The sequence below is a fragment of the Felis catus genome, chromosome F1, assembly GCF_018350175.1.
Source record: "Felis catus isolate Fca126 chromosome F1, F.catus_Fca126_mat1.0, whole genome shotgun sequence".
Classification (NCBI taxonomy): Eukaryota; Metazoa; Chordata; class Mammalia; order Carnivora; family Felidae; genus Felis; species Felis catus.
This window is the reverse complement of record NC_058384.1, coordinates 56888607-56906397: the sequence shown is the minus strand read 5'-3', so window position 1 is coordinate 56906397 and position 17791 is coordinate 56888607. Positions and strand designations below refer to the sequence as shown.

The window sequence follows — 17791 nt, the reverse complement described above, 5'->3', positions numbered from 1 at the left end:
AAGCCCAGGAGGGGCTGGGCCAGGCTTCTTCCATTCTTTCAACTAAACCTACCACTGAGAGAAGAACTTCCCACTCCAGGAGTGACTTCTTACCTGAAAGTTGGAGAGGGAATGAAGGGGGTCAGATAGACCACCCGAGAGTGTCTCTCATGGAAACATGAGACAAGAGGAATGGAGGTCTCCCCCTACTCTCAGCTGCTATGTGTTCTCTTCACTCATGACTCTCCTTGAAGGACTAGATGAACAGGTCTGTGTGGCCCACTTTCTTAAGCTGTGTGCTCCCAATACCAACCATGTTTTCTTTGGGTATTCTTCTTGGGACAAAGGCTTGGCAATTTTGATCCCACCTGCCCCCAATGACTGAAGTGGATTAGAAGAATAAGCATATTAGTGAAATCAACTCTGAGCCTCCACAGGTGTTCAGAAATTACATTGTGACATGAAATTATAGCATCGAGATATTTTAAGAATTCAATGTCAACAATGTAAAAATGCCCCCAATTTAAACATGATTCTCCTCACAATATCAAATTATGAGAGAAAAATTAAAATTCCATATTAGGTATGTTTGACCTTCTGAGTTACTATTCAGAGAAATCAAAGCTTGTGATTATTAATTTAAAGGACAGACCAAAGGCAAGTCAAAATGCAACCATAATTGGGACGCTTGGGTGGCTCAGTCGGTTGAGCGTCCGACGTCGGCTCAGGTCATGATCACATGGTTCGTGGGTTTGAGCCCTGTGTCGGGCTCTGTGCTGACAGCTCAGAGCCTGGAGCCTGCTTCGGATTCTTTGTCTCCCTCTCTCGCTGCCGCTCCCCCGTTCATGCTCTCTCTCTCTCTCTCTCAAAAATAAACATTAAAAAAAATTTTTAAAAAATGAAACCATAAAACCCCGAATCTTCTTCACTTTGAGCTCAGTCTCTGTTTGAGTGTAGTCCTGCCTGGTAGACACAGGGCTCCTCCAGTAGTTTCAGCCTGAATTGTTTTCCACTGGGGTGGATGTCATTCCTTCAGGACATCCAAGTTGGGTAAGTTTGGCACCAAGACTTCCATGTACTCCGCCTTTTAAAGGTCTCCATCGTTGGTTTTCTTCAGTTTTGCTACAATATTTCCCTACGTGAATTTCTTTTCATTTATCCCACCTGAGAATCACTGTGCTTCCCAAATCTAAGCATTTTAATCTTTTATACATTCAGATACCATCTCTTCTAGTTTTGTCCCTCCCCTGTTCCTTCTATTTTCTCCTTCTGCGACACTAATTACGTAATATCAGATCTTCTTACTCTGTCCTCCGTTATTTTGTATATGCTTTGTCATATTTCCCACTTCTTCTTGTTCTGTGTTGCATTCTTAGATTCTAGGTAATTCTTAAGATTTGTCTTCACTTTTTCTGAAACTGATACTGGTACAACATGTGTGTGTGTGCTTCTTTGCCATTTTGCCACATGTGTAGATTTGTGTGACCGCCAAAATCAAGATACAGAATGATTACATCACCATGAAGATACCCCTCTTGCCTTTTATTTTATTTTATTTTATTTTATTTTATTTTATTTTATTTTATTTATTTTATTTTTTTATTCCTACTCTGAGTGCCTACTCTATGCCCTCAAAACCACTAATCTGTTTTCCATTTTCATAATATTATAATTTCAAAAATGTTGTGTAAATAGAATCATACATACTTGTCCTTTAAAAATGGCCTTTTTCTTTCAGGATAATGCCCTTAAGATCATCCAAGTTGTGCATATCAGTAGTTGGTTTCTTTGTATTGCTGAGTAGTATTCCATGGCATGGATGTAGTTGGATATTTTTTAAGCCATTCTGCCAATTTTATGCCTTATAATTGTTATATCTATACCATTTATGTTCAATGCAATTATTAGAGGTTAGGGCTTAACCATTTCATCTTTATTTTCTGTTTGTTCTTTCTGTCTTTCATTTCTGTTTTCCTTTTCCTATCTTCCTTAAACATTTTTTAGAACTCAATTTTGATTTTCCTATTGTTTTGAGTTTTTGAGGGCATCTTGGCATAGCTGTGTTCGTGGTTGCATTACACATACCTAATGTGGTTGCATTATACATACCTAATAGTCATCATTACATTACACATACCTAATTAATCACAGTGTGTCAGTACTGGTGTCAGCATTTTACCAGTTTGAGTGAAGTGTACAAACCTAACCTCTGTTTATCACCCCCCATTTATAATTGATATAGTTACTCTAGTTCCTGAGACCTTGTTCACTCTTTTTTTTTTAGGAGTGAATAGAATTTTAATCCATGACTTATTTTGAAAACATTTATTTTCTTTGCTTTTTAGTTTTGTTTTTTTTTTTTTAATTTTTTTTTCAACATTTATTTTATTTTTGGGACAGAGAGAGACAGAGCATGAACGGGGGAGGGGCAGAGAGAGAGGGAGACACAGAATCAGAAACAGGCTCCAGGCTCTGAGCCATCAGCCCAGAGCCCGACGCGGGGCTCGAACTCACGGACCGCGAGATCGTGACCTGGCTGAAGTCGGACGCTTAACCGACTGCGCCACCCAGGCGCCCCTCTTTTTAGTTTTTTGAGTGGTTTTCAGTCTCCTCTTTTTGAAGTGTCTTTCTCCCCCGCCCCCCCCCCATCTCTGTTGTGTGGCCAGTATTTACATTCAGCTTCTCTTCTGAGCTGTTTGAGACTTGCATTATTTTTGTTAGCCATGGCATTCACACCATTATCACACTTTGATTCCACATTTTCATCCAGTAGGTGGTCAAACTCTTCAGCAGATGCAAACAGACAGGAGTCATTGAGATTTGTCTTTTGTTTTTTTTGGTCTATTACCCATTCATTATAAAGGATACAATGTAGGAACAGCCGAAGAGAAGAAATGCCCAGGGCAAGGCATGGGGGAAGGTGTGCAGAACCTCCATGCCCTCTTGGGGTGCACCATTTTGCCAGCATCTTGATGTGTTCACCAACCCAGAAGATCCTGTTCAGTTTCCCCCTACTTTCTCTCTGTTGTAGGGTAATTGCTGTTATTCTATCTTCAAGTTTGCTGAGTTTTTCCTTTGTATTTTCCTCTCTGCTGTCAAGCCCATCCACTGAATTTTTACTTTTGGTTATTGTATTTTTCTTTTTCTTTTTCTTTTTTTTATGTTTACTTATTTATTTTGAGAGAGAGAAAGAGAGAGAGAGAGGGAGAGAGAGAGAGAGAGTACATGAGCAGGGGGGAGGCAGAGAGAGAGGGAGAGAGAGGATCCAAAGCAAGCTCCACGCTGTCAGCACAGATCCTGACGTGGGGCTCAATCGCTTGAGCCATGAGATCATGACTGGAGTTGAAATCAAGAGTTGGATGCTTAACTGACTGAGCCACCTAGGCGCCCCTGGTTATTGTATTTTTCAGTTTTAAAATTTCCTTTTAGTTCTTTATTTGTTGAGACTCCTTTTTCCCCCCATTTATTTCAAGTATATTTGTAATTGCTTGTTGAAGTATTTTTATGATGGCTGCTTTAAAATCCTTGTCAGCTCATACTAACATCTGTGTTATCCAAGCATTGGTATTATTTTTTATTCAAGCACAAATTTCCCTGGTGTTGGTATAATGAAATATTCTCAGTTGAGTCCTTCCTGAACATTGGGGTAGTAGGAGACTGTGGATTTTATTTAAAATTTCTGTTTGTGGGGCGCCTGGGTGGCTGAGTCGGTTGAGCTGTCTGACTTCGGCTCAGGTCGTGATCTTGTGGTTGACGAGTTTGAGCCCTGTGTTGGGCTCTGTGCTGACAGCTCAGAGCCTGGAGCCTGCTTCGGATTCTGTGTGTGTCTCTCTCTGCCTCTCCCCAGCTCATGCTCTGTTTCTCTCTGTCTCAAAAGCAAACAGTACAAAAATAAATAAAATTTCTGTTTGAGCAGTCCTCTGACACTGTGCTGGTAGAAGAAGGGGTTTGTCATTATAAGATGGGAATAGAAATCCACATTCCCACCTGGCCTCTGTTGACACTGGGCAGGGGTGAGAGTCCAGGATCACCATTAGACTTTGACTGATAACACTCTGGCTGGGAGGAGAAGGGCACCTTCTACTGAGTTCTTAATTTTAGCTATTTTTCATTTATAGTGCTTTTATCTTTACTCGCATTTTCCATATCTTCCTTTATTCCTGTGTATTAAATATACTTAGTTTATATTCTGTATCTGATATTTCAACATTGGCAACTTTTACATGTCTCATTTTGCTGTTTATTATTTTTGCTGCTTCTCTCAAGGTGGCTTCCTTTCTTGTGTTTTAAGTGTTTCATTATTTTTTAGTGTGAACTCACTCATGTTCAATGGAACTTTCTCTGAGGGAGTTCTTTGAGGAATAGATGATGTACATTCTTCCACACAAATATGCATTTGTTTCTGTCGGGTGCCTGAGGGTATTACCAACTTGAGAGAACATAAAAAGTTCTTTGCTTGAGATATTGTTATCAACATAGGTAATGTAAACTCAGACTGCATTCTCACATGAAGGCCACGGTGTGGTTTCCACTTTTCCTCTTCACCCATAACCAAGTCTGAAACATGCCCTTTCTTTGTTGTCTTCTTTGCAAGGGGTGAGTTTTTGTTTGTCTGATGGTTTTGTTTCACTTCAACCTTTCACCAAGTGATTGATCTTTGAGGGGATCTCTGGTCCAACTCTCCCATTTGCATGGATGTAAGTTCTGTCTCTTATGCCATCTGTGTCTATATGGCTATTAAAATCACTTGTTCTTGTCAGAAAGATATCTTTAAGTCAGATTCTGGCTTCAACTCTTCTGGTTGGATTTTGGTTTTTCCTACATTTTTGGCCTCTGAGTATTTTCTTAATTTCCTGCCACACTTTTTGAAGAGTTCAAAGAAGTCTGACAGAACTACATAATGGAACTACAGAACCCAAACCTAGAGCCCTTAATATAGATAGATTCAGGTTCTCAGAACTCAATACTTAGGATAAACCAGGCCCTTATTAGCACGTAAGGACCATAGCAGAGACTCAAGGCTGTCAGATGAAAGGACGGCAGACAGAGGGCACCCTCCTGTTTTCTGTGTCTCCACGATGCCAAAGAGATGGTGCCAGACTGGCCACGACCCAGACCTGCATACCTAACTCCACTAATAGAGACCTCACAACAAGAGGTTAATTATGTACTAAAATTTCCATATCTGGTAAACACACTGCATCCTTTCCCAGAGAGTGACATTTAAAATATTACTGCCTACTCACAGAGTTTAGAAATTTGCAGCAATGACATCCTAGGCTCCATATTTTATTTGTGGCACTTTTTCTTCCTAATCTGTGTGTGTGTGTGTGCGCGTGTGTGTGTGCGTGCGTGTGTGTGTGTGTGTAAGAGAGAGAGAGACAGAGAGGGGAGAGAGGAAGAGAGGAATGGAGGAAGGGAGGGAGGGAGGGAGGGAGGAAGGAAGGAAGGAAGGAAGGAAGGAAGGAAGAGAAAGAAAGAAAGAAAGAAAGAAAGAAAGAAAGAAAGAAAGAAAGAAAGAAAGAAAAAGAAAGAAAGAAAGAAAGAAAGAAAGAAAGAAAGAAAGAAAGAAAGAAAGAAAGAAAGAAAGAAAGAAAGAAAGAAAGAAAGAAAGAAAGAAAGAGGAGAAGGAAGGGTGGGAAGAAGATTTTGAATTCCATTTCCATCTTGACCTCCGGTTTCTGGCTCTGTTTACACTCAGTCTCCTGTGAGTGGGCTTTTTCCCATCCTGTACCTCAGGGACCATCGCCGCTGCCTCTAGCTTCAGAACCACTTAGACCTGCGAATCCTGCTCCCTGAGGAAGCTTCTCCCTCATTCCACCTGTGATTCAGCCTGAGTGTCAGTCTTAGCGGGTCTCTGAGCTGAAGCTATTTTGAAGGTTTGAAGATCGACCCATGGCTCCAGCTCCTACTTCATGCTCTTGCAGATACTGTCTTTCCACAGCTGTGGGATGTTTCAGGCCTTGAGTGGCATATCATCCCGTGAATCTTCTGTTCTGAAGTTTGGGAGGTGCTTCTGGGGTTTTGCTTCCTTTTTGTGTTCTTTCCTCAGAAAGGCTCAGTTGAGTTGTCAGTGATGAAATGGTTTAATCAATTGCTTAAAATTGTTCCCTTTCCTTCTCTACCACATGTGAGGCTGGCATTTTTGTTGACCTTTTTTCTTTTTACTTTGCCATTGTTTTTTGGGTCAGGCATTTGTTTTTCCCACATAGATTTTTTTTTTCTTAGCACAGTGAGAAAGTGAAGTCACTGTTTTCTGGGTCTGCCAAAAGCAACTGTTGTCCAAATAAATCTTGTCAACTCTCACCTCTCTGAGTTGGATCACCTCATTTGAAAAGCATTTTCCACTTAACAAAAAATGTAACCCAGACCTGGGTCAAACTATCATATCTTCCCTAAGTCCCCTTCAGTGTGTCTCATCCTCCCTGTGCCTGTCCTGGAGTCCTAACTGTCTATCTCTTGACCCGTTCCCACAGGACACAAGCAAACCCTTGCATCCACAGTAACCGTTTTGATTTGAAGCTCATCTAACAATGCCTTAAATATTCTATTCTAATCTTCCTAGGCTTCTCCTCTCAAATAGTTCCGAATTTTGTGGAAGCTTTGTAAGTCTGTGCCAATCTTTACCCAGTGGTTCCTTGTTCTTGTTGCTGTGTAATGAACCACCACAAATTTAGTGGCATACAATAACAATCATTTTATGATGTTTGGGATTCTGTGGCCTGGCACTTGCAAAGGAGCCAGTGGGAACAGCCTTTCTGCCTCATGATGTCTGGGGCCTCAGCTGGGAAGACTACGAAGTGAGGTAGTGATTTGGTGGCAGGTGGTGGCACCATCATCTGTCTGGCTCGTGGGCTGGAAGGTCTCAATGTCTTGGCTTCCTCACGCTGGGGTGGCCTCAGGACATTGTATGTGGCATCTCAGGGTCTCAAACACGAGTGTCCCATCAAACAAGGTAGACGCTTCAATGCCTTTTCTGGTCCAACCTCAGATTCTATAGATTACGTGCAAGTGATAACATAGAAGGAGGTCAAGCCCGTGAACCCACTTCTGATGGAAGGAGCATCAAGGTCACCCTGTGGGAAAACATGTAGAATAGAAGATATGGTTGTGCCCATCTTTGGAAGGAGCAACCTGCACAGACTGCCCTCAGGTCAACAGTTCATGTCACTTCCCATGTACAAAATCCACTCCCCAGGACCCCTGAAGTCTCATCTCATGGGGCATCAGCTTCAGGCCCTGGCTCCTTCCATCTTACTCAAGGCCCGAGTGAATGGGGTTCCTCGGATGAAGTTCCTTGAGTGTCTTCCCCTCCATCTGAAAATCTGTGAACTAGAGATACAAAAGACCTGTTCTCCGCACACCCAGCACACAACGGGGGTGGGTGAGGAATATCACATAGATCCTATATTCCCCAGTTGCTTTTATTTCAGACAGTATTGACAGCTTTAAGAGGAGGACTTTTAATAGTTCCCTGGATCTGGTTCTCTCTGGTGGTGATGGAAGCATTCCAGAGCCCAGTCAGCTGTCTGAAATCTTGCCTTTCTGCTTCTGAACTGAAGGATTTCTTTGGGAACCAAAGAACCTGATCTGAGCTAATCCCCTCTTTAAGAATATTTAGATATGTGTGCATTTCCCTTTCTTTTTTGCATCTATCTCACTTCAGGAAAACTCCCTTCCTCTGGTGCAGCCTTACTGTTTGTGAGAGCAAACTATGCTCTCCCTCTCACTCACTGTACATTAAGTCTGAAGCATAGAGTAAAACCAGTCTTGAAAACTCACGCTCACGAGGACCTGTTAAAACAGCCCTGCAGCTATAACAACAGCCATTTTTTTTCTGTAGGCAATAGGCTCCTGTGATTGCCACGGTCAAATGCTGCCAGGCTCACACTTACTGGAGCCTTAAAACCTTACAGCGCCCGCTCTGTCCCTCCAGACGCTTCAGTCACCCTGTGTTACTTTGGCCTGTACATTCTTAGCTTAATCCTTCTCCAGGCTCCTGCCCACTCACCAGTATGTTAAGGCTTTAGGGAGTAATAAATAATACCCCTTTCTTATTCTCCTAGGTTTGGAGACCATTGTTACGTAAGATATAGGTGACAGTTGAGCATAATACCAACTTTATTAGAGGTATGGCTTTGGCTTTGACTATGGCTTTGATGTATAGCAGCAAAAGGCTTAATAGTTCATCCCAGAACTAAACTCACCCACCCCATCCCAGACCTCCCTCCACGGGGCAGAGTCTGTCCCAGGCAGTTTCCTTCCTGGACCTGCAGACCAGGATTGCAGGTCTCTGCGGGAAGGCGAATCTGAAAAAGAAAGGCCAGAAAAGGTCAGCCAAGCATGCGCCAGTCTTTCTCCCACACTTAGTAATCCGGAGTAGTTACCCTGCTTCCAAGAAAAGCTGGGTAAGCGACAGAAGGAGATCAGGAGTGTTACTCCTGTAGAGGTGACTCTGTGGAGATGCACAGCTTGGGGAATGGAGAGTCTCCTTAACACAAGAAGCTGTGAGCTCCAGTGTGAACCATGTTCCTTCATTCATGCTCTTCCTTCCTCCCTCCCTTTTTCTTTTATTATTTAATCTATTCTTTATTTTATTTCCTGTCATCCTGTGGGCCACAGACGGAGTGGATACCAGGGGAGACCCCCTGAAGAAGTGGCTTTTGAGGCTTAAGGCATGAGGAGGAGAAGGGCAGAGACTGTTCCAGGAGGTGGGAATAGCATGAGCCAAGTCCTGGAGAATGGACTGGGCGAGATAACCAAAGGAATGAGCATAGGCAGACAGGATTAGTGAGCCTAAGGCTGAATCCTGGGACACACCAACATTTAGAGACTTAGAGGAGGAGGAGGAACTACCCGTGAGATAGAAGGGAAACCAGGAGGCTGCATTGTTGAGCCATCAAATGGAGAAAGTCTTCAAAAAGGAAAGCAAGGTCTTCAGTAACAATTGGTGCAGAGAGTTCCAAGAGAGGAGCACAGAAAACCAGTGGATTCAGGCAGGAGAAAGTCGTGAGTCAGGCTTTCACAAAGCCTTTCCAGTGGTGTCATGGAGATGGAGGTGGCATTGCATGGGTGACAGAGAGAATGGAATTTGAGGAAGTAAAGACTGACAGTGTTTTCAGGAGTTTTTCCTTTGGAGAGAACAGAAAAATGGAGTGGGAATAATTTCCAACATGGGGGAGGAATCCTATTTAGTCTGCCATTTATTTATTTGTTTAAACATGTTTACTTACTTAGAGAGAGAGAGAAGGAGAGAGAGAACGAGTGGGGGGGGGCAGAAGGAGAGGGAGAGAGAATCCCAAGCTCTGTCAGCGCAGAGCCCAGCATGGGGGAGACATGATTATTAGGGGCTCTGAGTCACCTCCTCACTGCTTAGTAACCAGTCAAGAAAAGGAACCTCTCTCTCTCTCTCTCTCTCTCTCTCTCTCTCTCTCTGTCTCTGATATATTTTGAAAACCTCAAGAGAAGAACTGTGGTCCGTCCACCTTGGATCAAGCGCCCATCCTTTGAATCACGCATGGTGGCCAGGGAATGAGGAACTATGTTTGGCTCAGCCTCAGTTATATGCCTAGGTCTGTGTCCAAGAGGACAGAACTTCTTACCAGAAGGAAGTGGTGGTGGGGGGGGGGGGGGGGTCAGGCAACCTAAAACCTTGGCTGACCCTTGTACATTACCGGTGGTTACAGATAACAGTGCTCGCTTTCTAGAACTTATGGTGATTGTGGCTCCACAATTGTAACAACAGCTATGCCTTCTCTTTGTCTTCATGTTTGTATCTTCATTGTCTTATTTGATGTTTAAAACATGTACATGCCCTAAGTAGTATGAGGTTCTTATTTGCATTTGGCAGATTAGGAAACTAAGGCTCAGAAGTTTAGTTGCTGACTAAGTTGTACGGTAATTTAGTGTCAGAGGTCAAGAATCTTAGTTCTCCTCCAGACCTCATTGTAATATTTAACATAGCTTCTGATTTTTTGATAGTCATAAAGTTATGTCTCTCCATCATGCTGATTCTCTCTGACCTTCTGCCACATGATAAGAGATGATAGAACCATGATGGACAAAGAAGTGTAGTAATAATGATAGCTGCGAAGTTTGGAATTTTAGGTTTATGAAACATTTTGTTTTGAATATGTTTATAGTCTTAAAATATTTTATTTAATCATATTAAATCAATTTTACATTCATAATACCTTTTATTAATCAATAGCTAATTAGTTGTAAGCTAAATGGATTATTGGAACCAAAGGGAAATAGACGATCTTATAAAAAATAGTAATCTAAATAACTGGGAAGGGGGTTCCCCATTGGCACCCGTCAGAAGTCAACAGTAGTCCTGGGAATGACGACAGCCAGAAGGTAAGGAGAGGATCCGCTCTTTGCCAGCTGTCTACCATGAGAGCATCATGCAGTGTCTCCTCTATGCTATCTCCTTTTAATTCTCACAGACACTGTGTGAGAGGATATCTCTACCTCCAGATTATAGAGGAGAACATAGACCTCAGAAAAGTTAGGTGACTTGCCCAGTTGCCAACAACTGATGGAGCCAAGATTGTATCCCAGGTTTGAGTGGCTCCAAAACCCACACCTCTCCACTACAGAACCCTGAATATTGAACCACCCCGTTTGGCAGATAAAGGCGAAGGTATTATTTATAGGTTTTATTTAAACCCCCACAATTATTCCTATGACTTCTCGGGCAAATGGACTTTCTCATTTTCATGTACAGTAGTCATGAGGGATATGGTTCTCAGACCCCCAGTGGATACCTGAAACCACAGATAGTCCCGAATCCTATATCAACTGTGTTTTTTCCTCTACATATGTATCTGTGGTAAAGTGTAATTTATAAATTAGGCACTGTAAGAGATAAACAATAATAACTAATAATAAAATAGATTATAGACATGAACTGTAATAAAAATTATGTGAATGTGGTCTCTTTCTCTCTCAAAATATCTCACTGTACTGTACTCTCTCTTCTTGTGATGATGTGAGATGATAAAATGCCTGGGTGATGAGATGAAGGCAGGTAAATGACGTAGGCATCAAGACGTAGTGGCAGGCTGCCATTGACCTTCGCGTCAGGAGGATCACCTCCCAGAGCACAGCTGACCACAGGTGACCAAGTCTGTAGAAAGTGGAACGACTATGGTCTAAAAGTTAAGGTGAATCTAGCAGTGAAGAAGTCTGTGTGTGTGAGAATATTTCAGATGGAATTAAATAACACACGTAAAGGCTTTCTGTAAATTATTAAGTGACAGCGGACATAACTTAGAACTAAAACTATTACTGGGTTTGGAATCAACATCGAGGGAGAGTTTCTCCCTGTTTCTTGCAACTTTGAGGGTTTTTTGGTTTTGCTTCCATTTGAATTGAAAAAAAATTTTTTTTCCTCCTGTTCATCAAGTAGAAGGAATCACACCCAAATACTGTCAGTGAGTGATGAGTTTTGGATGATGTGCTTCTTGAATCCCCAGTTCTGCCTCTGATCCTTTTCCCCTTCGTCCCAATAGCCAGATCCCCTTTCTTGTGATTGTTCTTACTTCCCTTCCCTTCCCTCTTCAAACCTCACACACAGCTCGTCCCACGAGTACCCGGGTGAGCCCTTGAGATCTGCAGATGGTAGGAAGCACACAGACCAGAGCCGCTGTGCCCACAAAGACAAGCCGACCCCAACCAACATGGCATTGTTCCGGCCAAATGTGTCAAACAGCTCAACCCCATCATCCCTGGGATATAGAAATCAAAGTCATTCGTTTATACCCATGCACTCAACAGTTAGTAACTTGGGTTCTTACACTAGGTCTTAGTCCATTTGGGCTGCTACCAAAATACCACAGACTGGGTAGTTCACAACAAACGGAAATTTATTTCTCACCTTTGTGGAGGATGAAAGTCCGGAATTAGGATACCAGTACGGTCAGGTGTGGGCTCTTCCCTGGGTTCATAGCCAGAGCATTTTTGCTGTGTCTGCATATGGCGGAAAGCCCTAGAAAGCTCTGTCGGGTCTCTTTTATAAGAGCACAAATCCCATTCTTGAGGTTTCCACCTTACAACCCAATCATTTCTCAAATGCCCCACCTCCTAATACCATCATCTATGGGGTTTAGGATTTCAACATAAGAATTTGGGGTGGGAGCACAAACATTTGGACCATGGCACTCCCCTTCCAGCTGTAGGAACTCAACAATAGTTTATCTTATATCTGCATAAGTTTCACTGCTCCTTAGATTAAGTTGCAAACCATTCCTTAAACACATTTTTCTCTAAAAGTAACTCTGTGTGGATCCTTTGGAGAAAGGAAATGTTTCTCCCTCCCTACACTTGGATTTACAAATCAAAGTGGTAGTTATTTTTTATTAACACTTATTGAGTGAGCCTTTCTTATGAACTTGGCACTGCACTAAGCAATTGAGATGTTTGGTCACTTAAGCCTCATGGCAACCCCGTGAGATGCGTACTATTATTACCCTTAGTTCACACACGAGGAAAGGGGAGGTTGTCAGGAACTTGCCCCGGGTCACCCGAGTGAACATCAGAGCTGGGATTTGGTTCCAAGTCTGACTCCAAAGGTCAAGTCATAACTGCGATGCTACTCTCTCTTTCAAGCTTTCTTAAAGTGAATACAAACTTAAAATTATCTAGAGCTTGTTTGTTCATTCAATAAGCAGGTTGTATCATTGATGTTATGATGGGGCTTGCATTCTTACCACTTCCGGGCCCAGTGCTAGAAGCAGACACATCACTCTGCTGCAAGAAAGCGGCATTTTGGAGAGACCACGGCTGGCTGACGGGCACGCTCCAGAGTCACGTTGGAGCTGCCCCTTCCAAGTGGGCCACAGCTCACGGTGCTGCCGAGAATCCCTCCCCGAACGGCCCCGGGCACAGTGGAGCTGACCACTCACCTACTTGTTACCTCTTTCACACCGCATGCCTCTATCATCAAAAACAATGCGGTCACCTCAAGTACAGAATCTCGTAAGTGGAATTGTATTCTAAGACACTTCGAGAGACATGTGCATTATGCAAAATGTGCATCTTGGGGTATAAAAAGTATCTGTGTCACGAAGTGCTACAAATATACATGTTATATAAATTTGCCAAAAGGAGCTGATGTGTACACAAGATCTCTCAGCTGCCTGGAGAAGTAATTTCCTTTTTTTTTTTTTTTTTTTTGAGAGAGAGTGCCAGTTGGGGAGAGACAGAGGGAGAGAGAGAGAGAGAGAGAGAGAGAGAGAGAGAGAGAGAATCTCAAGCAGGCTCCATGCCCAGGGCTCCATCTCATGACCCTGGGTCATGACCTGGGGCGAAATCAAAATCTAGTCGGACACTCAACGACGGACTGAGCTACCCAGGTGCCTCCCCACCCCTTTTTGTTTTGTTTGAGAGACAGAGGCAATTTTCTTCTGGGAAGTCATCATGATATATCATGCTCTGCGGGTTTGGAGCTGGGCTAAGGGTGAGGAGCATCCAGCTTCTGATGATGTATTTAAAATCTGGAGGCAGGAGCTAGGGGACAAAGGAGCTACCTCTTTTATAAGAGTAGGAGTTTGGTGCCTCGGACCAGATGTCCGTTCTCCTCCTCAAAACTAGCATCATCTCTTGTCAACTAGAAAAAAAATGAAAACGGGCTTCTGGGTGGCTCAGTTGGTTAAGCGTCCAAGTTTGGCTCAGGGCGTGAACTCGAGGTTTGTGAGTTTAAGCCCTGCATCGGGCTCTGTGCTGACAGCTCAGAGCCTGGAGCGTGCTTCGTGTTCTGTGTTTCCCTCTCTCTGCCCCTCCTCTGCTCATATTCTGTCTCTCTCTGTGTCAAAAATAAATAAACATTAAAAAAATTCAAAGAAAAAAAAAAACGAAAACAAAAACAGCTGCTTTTTCAATTTCCTGAAAAGTTTGTTAATTTCTGAGTCAATACCAGTGTAGGAAGAACGTTTAGTGTTACAATCTCTGACTTCGTAAATTGTAGTGCATCAAGTTCTATGCCAATAAAAGTAAAACTTAAAAAGAACAAAAGGAGTGTGGAAAATTATCAAATCAGGATAATATGGGGGTGAAGACTGTAAGCCCTAGAGTGTGATGCCTAGATCAGATCTCCATTCTATCAGTTACATATTGTGTGATCTTGGACAAGTGACTTAAAATCTTTGGGTTCTGGGTTCTTCACCAATAAAATAAGTGCTTATTTGATGAGTCAGTTGTGAGGATGAAGTGAGGTAATGCCTATAAAGTGCTCAGCACAGGGCCGGACAGTCAAAGCCCATTAAACAAACCTTTCAAAACCTCATCATATACAGGAAAGTGTAAGACACAGCCTAAATTTTTGTCAATTAACTTAGATTATATATATTCTCCCTGTATATAAACTATATCTATCTGTCTACCCATCTATCTATCTACCTACCTACCTACCTATCCATCCATCTAATCATAGTTAGCTAGTCAAAACATTTTTCTTAAGTGCATTTTATTGCCACTCTCAGCCTGTCTCGAAGGCCCAGCCCTGGGCAGGGGCCCTCAGACACAGCTTTCCAAGCCCAAGGCTTCCTCAGTTGCCTGTTGGCTTTCTAGTTCCATCAACTGACCTCCTGGGGCAGCGACATGATTCTTCTTATCTGCCTTCAGTTAGGAGAACGACTGGGTAACAGGCACAAGTGATATATTTCTGCTGACCTCGGGCTTTTCTTTCAGTTGTGAATGACAAAGAAATGCAATCAGCAGGGACTGTGGGAGAACTCTCAAGGGATTTGCACAAGGCTTCTGTCTTGTTCTGACTGCTTTGCTTGCTGTCCCGCCTTACGGGTGTCAAAGGCTTCATAGTTTGAAGACAGTATAAGCCAGAAACTGGGATATCTTTCTTCGTATCAGAGTAAGACATCTGTAGTTCAACAGTCTGCTACACGTCTGCCGTGATGCTAATGTCAATACTAGCATGCTAACGATGAAACGTGGCCCCCTGAACCACTTTGCCCTTCCGTCCTCCTCCTGCCCAGTCTCCTCCCCCTCATGCCACACCTTCTTTTTCTTCCTGTTGTTTTTTTCTTTTTAATAAGCAGCTAGCAATTTATGGAGTGCTTACTCTGTGCCAGGCACTGTTATAATCACTTTATACTTATTAACCCATTTAATCCTCGCAAACATATGAGAAGACCCCATTATTATTCCCTTTTTACAGTAGTGAAAACCAGCCCAAAGAATTAAGGATCTTGTCCAAGGCCAGACAGCTTCAAAACTTTCATCAACCTGTGTCTCTTTGCTTCTTTTAAATTATTGACCATTTTAATACTAATTTTTAGAGATACTTTAAATGATCAGTTTCCTCAAGTTCTCAGCGTAGGGATATTTTCCTGGAGGCGGGGAGGGAATGCTTAATGGGCGTCTTGAGTTTGGGTGCTCATCTTGTGTAAGGTGGCACCCTCGGATCAAGGATGCTTGTTAGAGACCCTTAGAGAATGTTAAAAGACAAGATCATGTTTCATAAGGCTAAGGCAATGACCGGGGCTAGAATCAGAGCGTGCTGCTAAATGGACACATTTCTTTCCAAGCCCAAACCAGATGTGTTTCAGGAATGGTTAAAGTTCAGGGCTTAGGAACAGGAGAGGGGGAATAGAGATCACCAGACTTCACATTCAGATCCTTTTGGGAATGAGAAAAGAACATAAAACAAAAACAAACCAAGAAAGAAAATCGTGGGCTCTCCCACCACCCCTCCCTGAACACCCAACAGCAAACACCCTTCGTCAAGGATTCTGGTGCTCGGCCTCTCCCAGAGTCCTGGGGACAGCTCTCTTCTGGATAACTTTTACTTGGAACTGAGCCTGTGGTCAACAGGAAAGGCTTTATTTGGAATAAACCTTCATGGAGGGCAGGCGATTGAACTTTGAGTACCAGGTCATTCTCTGAGGGACACATGGGGGTGAGTAGAATATTCTCTGCAATGGAAAATGAGGCAAGTACACAGAGGAGGCCTGGCCTCGCTTCTTCGGAGGTCAAGGGACTTGTGCCCACCACGGGGAAAGCGCATTTCTGAGCGCTGTAGGGTGCCATGCTTGTTTGTTTGTTTTTTTAAATTCCCTTCCTCTGCAGCCGGCTTTAATTCTCTGCCTCTAACTTAACGTATTCTCCAGTTTCTTTTGTTTTCTCCTGGATCCTCAAGACTTTTTTTTTTTTAACAAAACGTACAAAAGTATGATCCGTGCTCTCTTCCAGGGCCACCCGCAGTTCACCTGGTGGGAGGCCTTGTGAGTGAAGGTGCTGGTTGGGGGGGGGGGACAGGGATGACACTGTGCCGTGAGGGGGTGACAGCACCGATAACCCGCTCTTGGCGCGAAGGCGATGCGCAAGTCGAGAGAATAAAATAGCCCACGGGCTGTAGTGGAGTGGGGATGCTACGTGAGGGCTCAGCTCCAGCTTTACGACAGGCAAAGCAGGACGCGCCCTGAAGGTTGGGCAGGGTTGGCCGGGGCCTCCCTGGGTTAATGTGGAATCTACAATGCCAGCCCCGTCTGGGCACCTACGCGAAGGTGTCCACGTTCGCCGCAGAGCACACACCCCGCAGCTCAAGGTCCTTATCGCCCAGAGTCAACAGTCGGCGCACTGGGATGGGAGGGACTGGGGAAGCGGGGTCGGTGGGTGAATCCCACCCAGGCCTCAGGGGGTCGGGGAGGAGGGCGCTGCAGACACGCCCCCTCTCCCCAGCAGCTCCGTCTCTGCCCCGCGCTGTCCTAGAAGGCCAGACATTGGCCCGTGGCCACCTGCCAAGTGGGGCCGGGACGCGGGAAGGGGGAAGGGGCCCCGCAGGCGGCCCGAGGGCCCTCAGAGACTGCCGCCGCGGCCACTCCCTTAGACTCTGGACGTGCCGGGACCGGGGGCGCTCTGCCTCCGCCTTATAAGAAGCCCGGCGCCGGGCAGGCAGCGAGGCCAGAGGCGGGCACCGGGCTGGGCCGCGCAGGGGCGCCCCCACCGGCGGCGGGCCCGGCGACATGGGCCGCTACTCGGGCAAGACGTGCCGGCTGCTCTTCATGCTGGTGCTCACCGTCGCCTTCTTCGTGGCCGAGCTGGTCTCGGGCTACCTGGGCAACTCCATCGCGCTGCTGTCCGACTCCTTCAACATGCTGTCCGACCTGATCTCGCTGTGCGTGGGGTTGGGCGCCGGCTACGTGGCGCGGCGACCCCGCGGGGGCCTGGGGGCCACCTACGGCTACGCGCGCGCCGAGGTGCTGGGCGCGCTGAGCAACGCCGTCTTCCTCACGGCGCTCTGCTTCACCATCTCCGTGGAGGCCGTGCTGCGCCTGGCGCGGCCCGAGCGCATCGACGACCCCGAGCTGGTGCTCATCGTGGGCGCGCTGGGGCTGGCCGTCAACGTGCTGGGGCTGCTCATCTTCCAGGACTGCGCCGCCTGGCTCGCCTGCTGGGGCCCCCGCCGCCGCCGCCGCCCGCCGCCGCCGACCGAGGGCCGCACCCCGCGCGCGATCGGGGCCCCGCGGGGCGCCCCCGGCCCCGGCCAGTCCCCGCGCGGCGCGGCCTCGGCGGACCGGAAGGAGGAGCGGGGGGCGACGGTGTTCTCCAACGTAGCAGGTGCCTTTCGGTTGCATCCTCCGCACCTCTCTGCCTTTCCCTCCTCCGGCGCGTCCCTTCCTCCGCATTCACGCCCTCTTCTTCTGGCTTGGCTGCGGATGCTGCTTCCATGTTTTTTTTTTTTTTTTTTTTTTTTTTTTTTTTTTTTTTTTTTTTAATTCCCTTCCTCTGCAGCCCGGCTTTAATTCTCTGCCTCTAACTTATCGTATTCTCCAGTTTCTTTTTCTTTTTTCTT

General features: G+C 45.1%; 1 protein-coding gene across 3 annotated transcripts in view; it reads left to right on the top strand.

Annotated features, from left to right (window-relative positions):
* Positions 1-17791, top strand: part of SLC30A10 (solute carrier family 30 member 10) — a 69185-nt gene that overhangs the window by 16532 nt on the left and 34862 nt on the right. The window contains exon 1 of one of the 3 annotated variants that reach the window (XM_045049331.1): positions 16258-17556. The exons of 1 other annotated variant lie outside the window; for it this stretch is intronic. In XM_045049331.1, the coding sequence (XP_044905266.1) occupies positions 16962-17556 (595 nt within the window). In that variant the 5' untranslated portion in view covers positions 16258-16961. Of the gene's footprint in view, positions 1-16257; positions 17557-17791 lie in introns of those variants that run through there. One more of the 3 variants, XM_023247956.2, reaches the window with a different exon arrangement.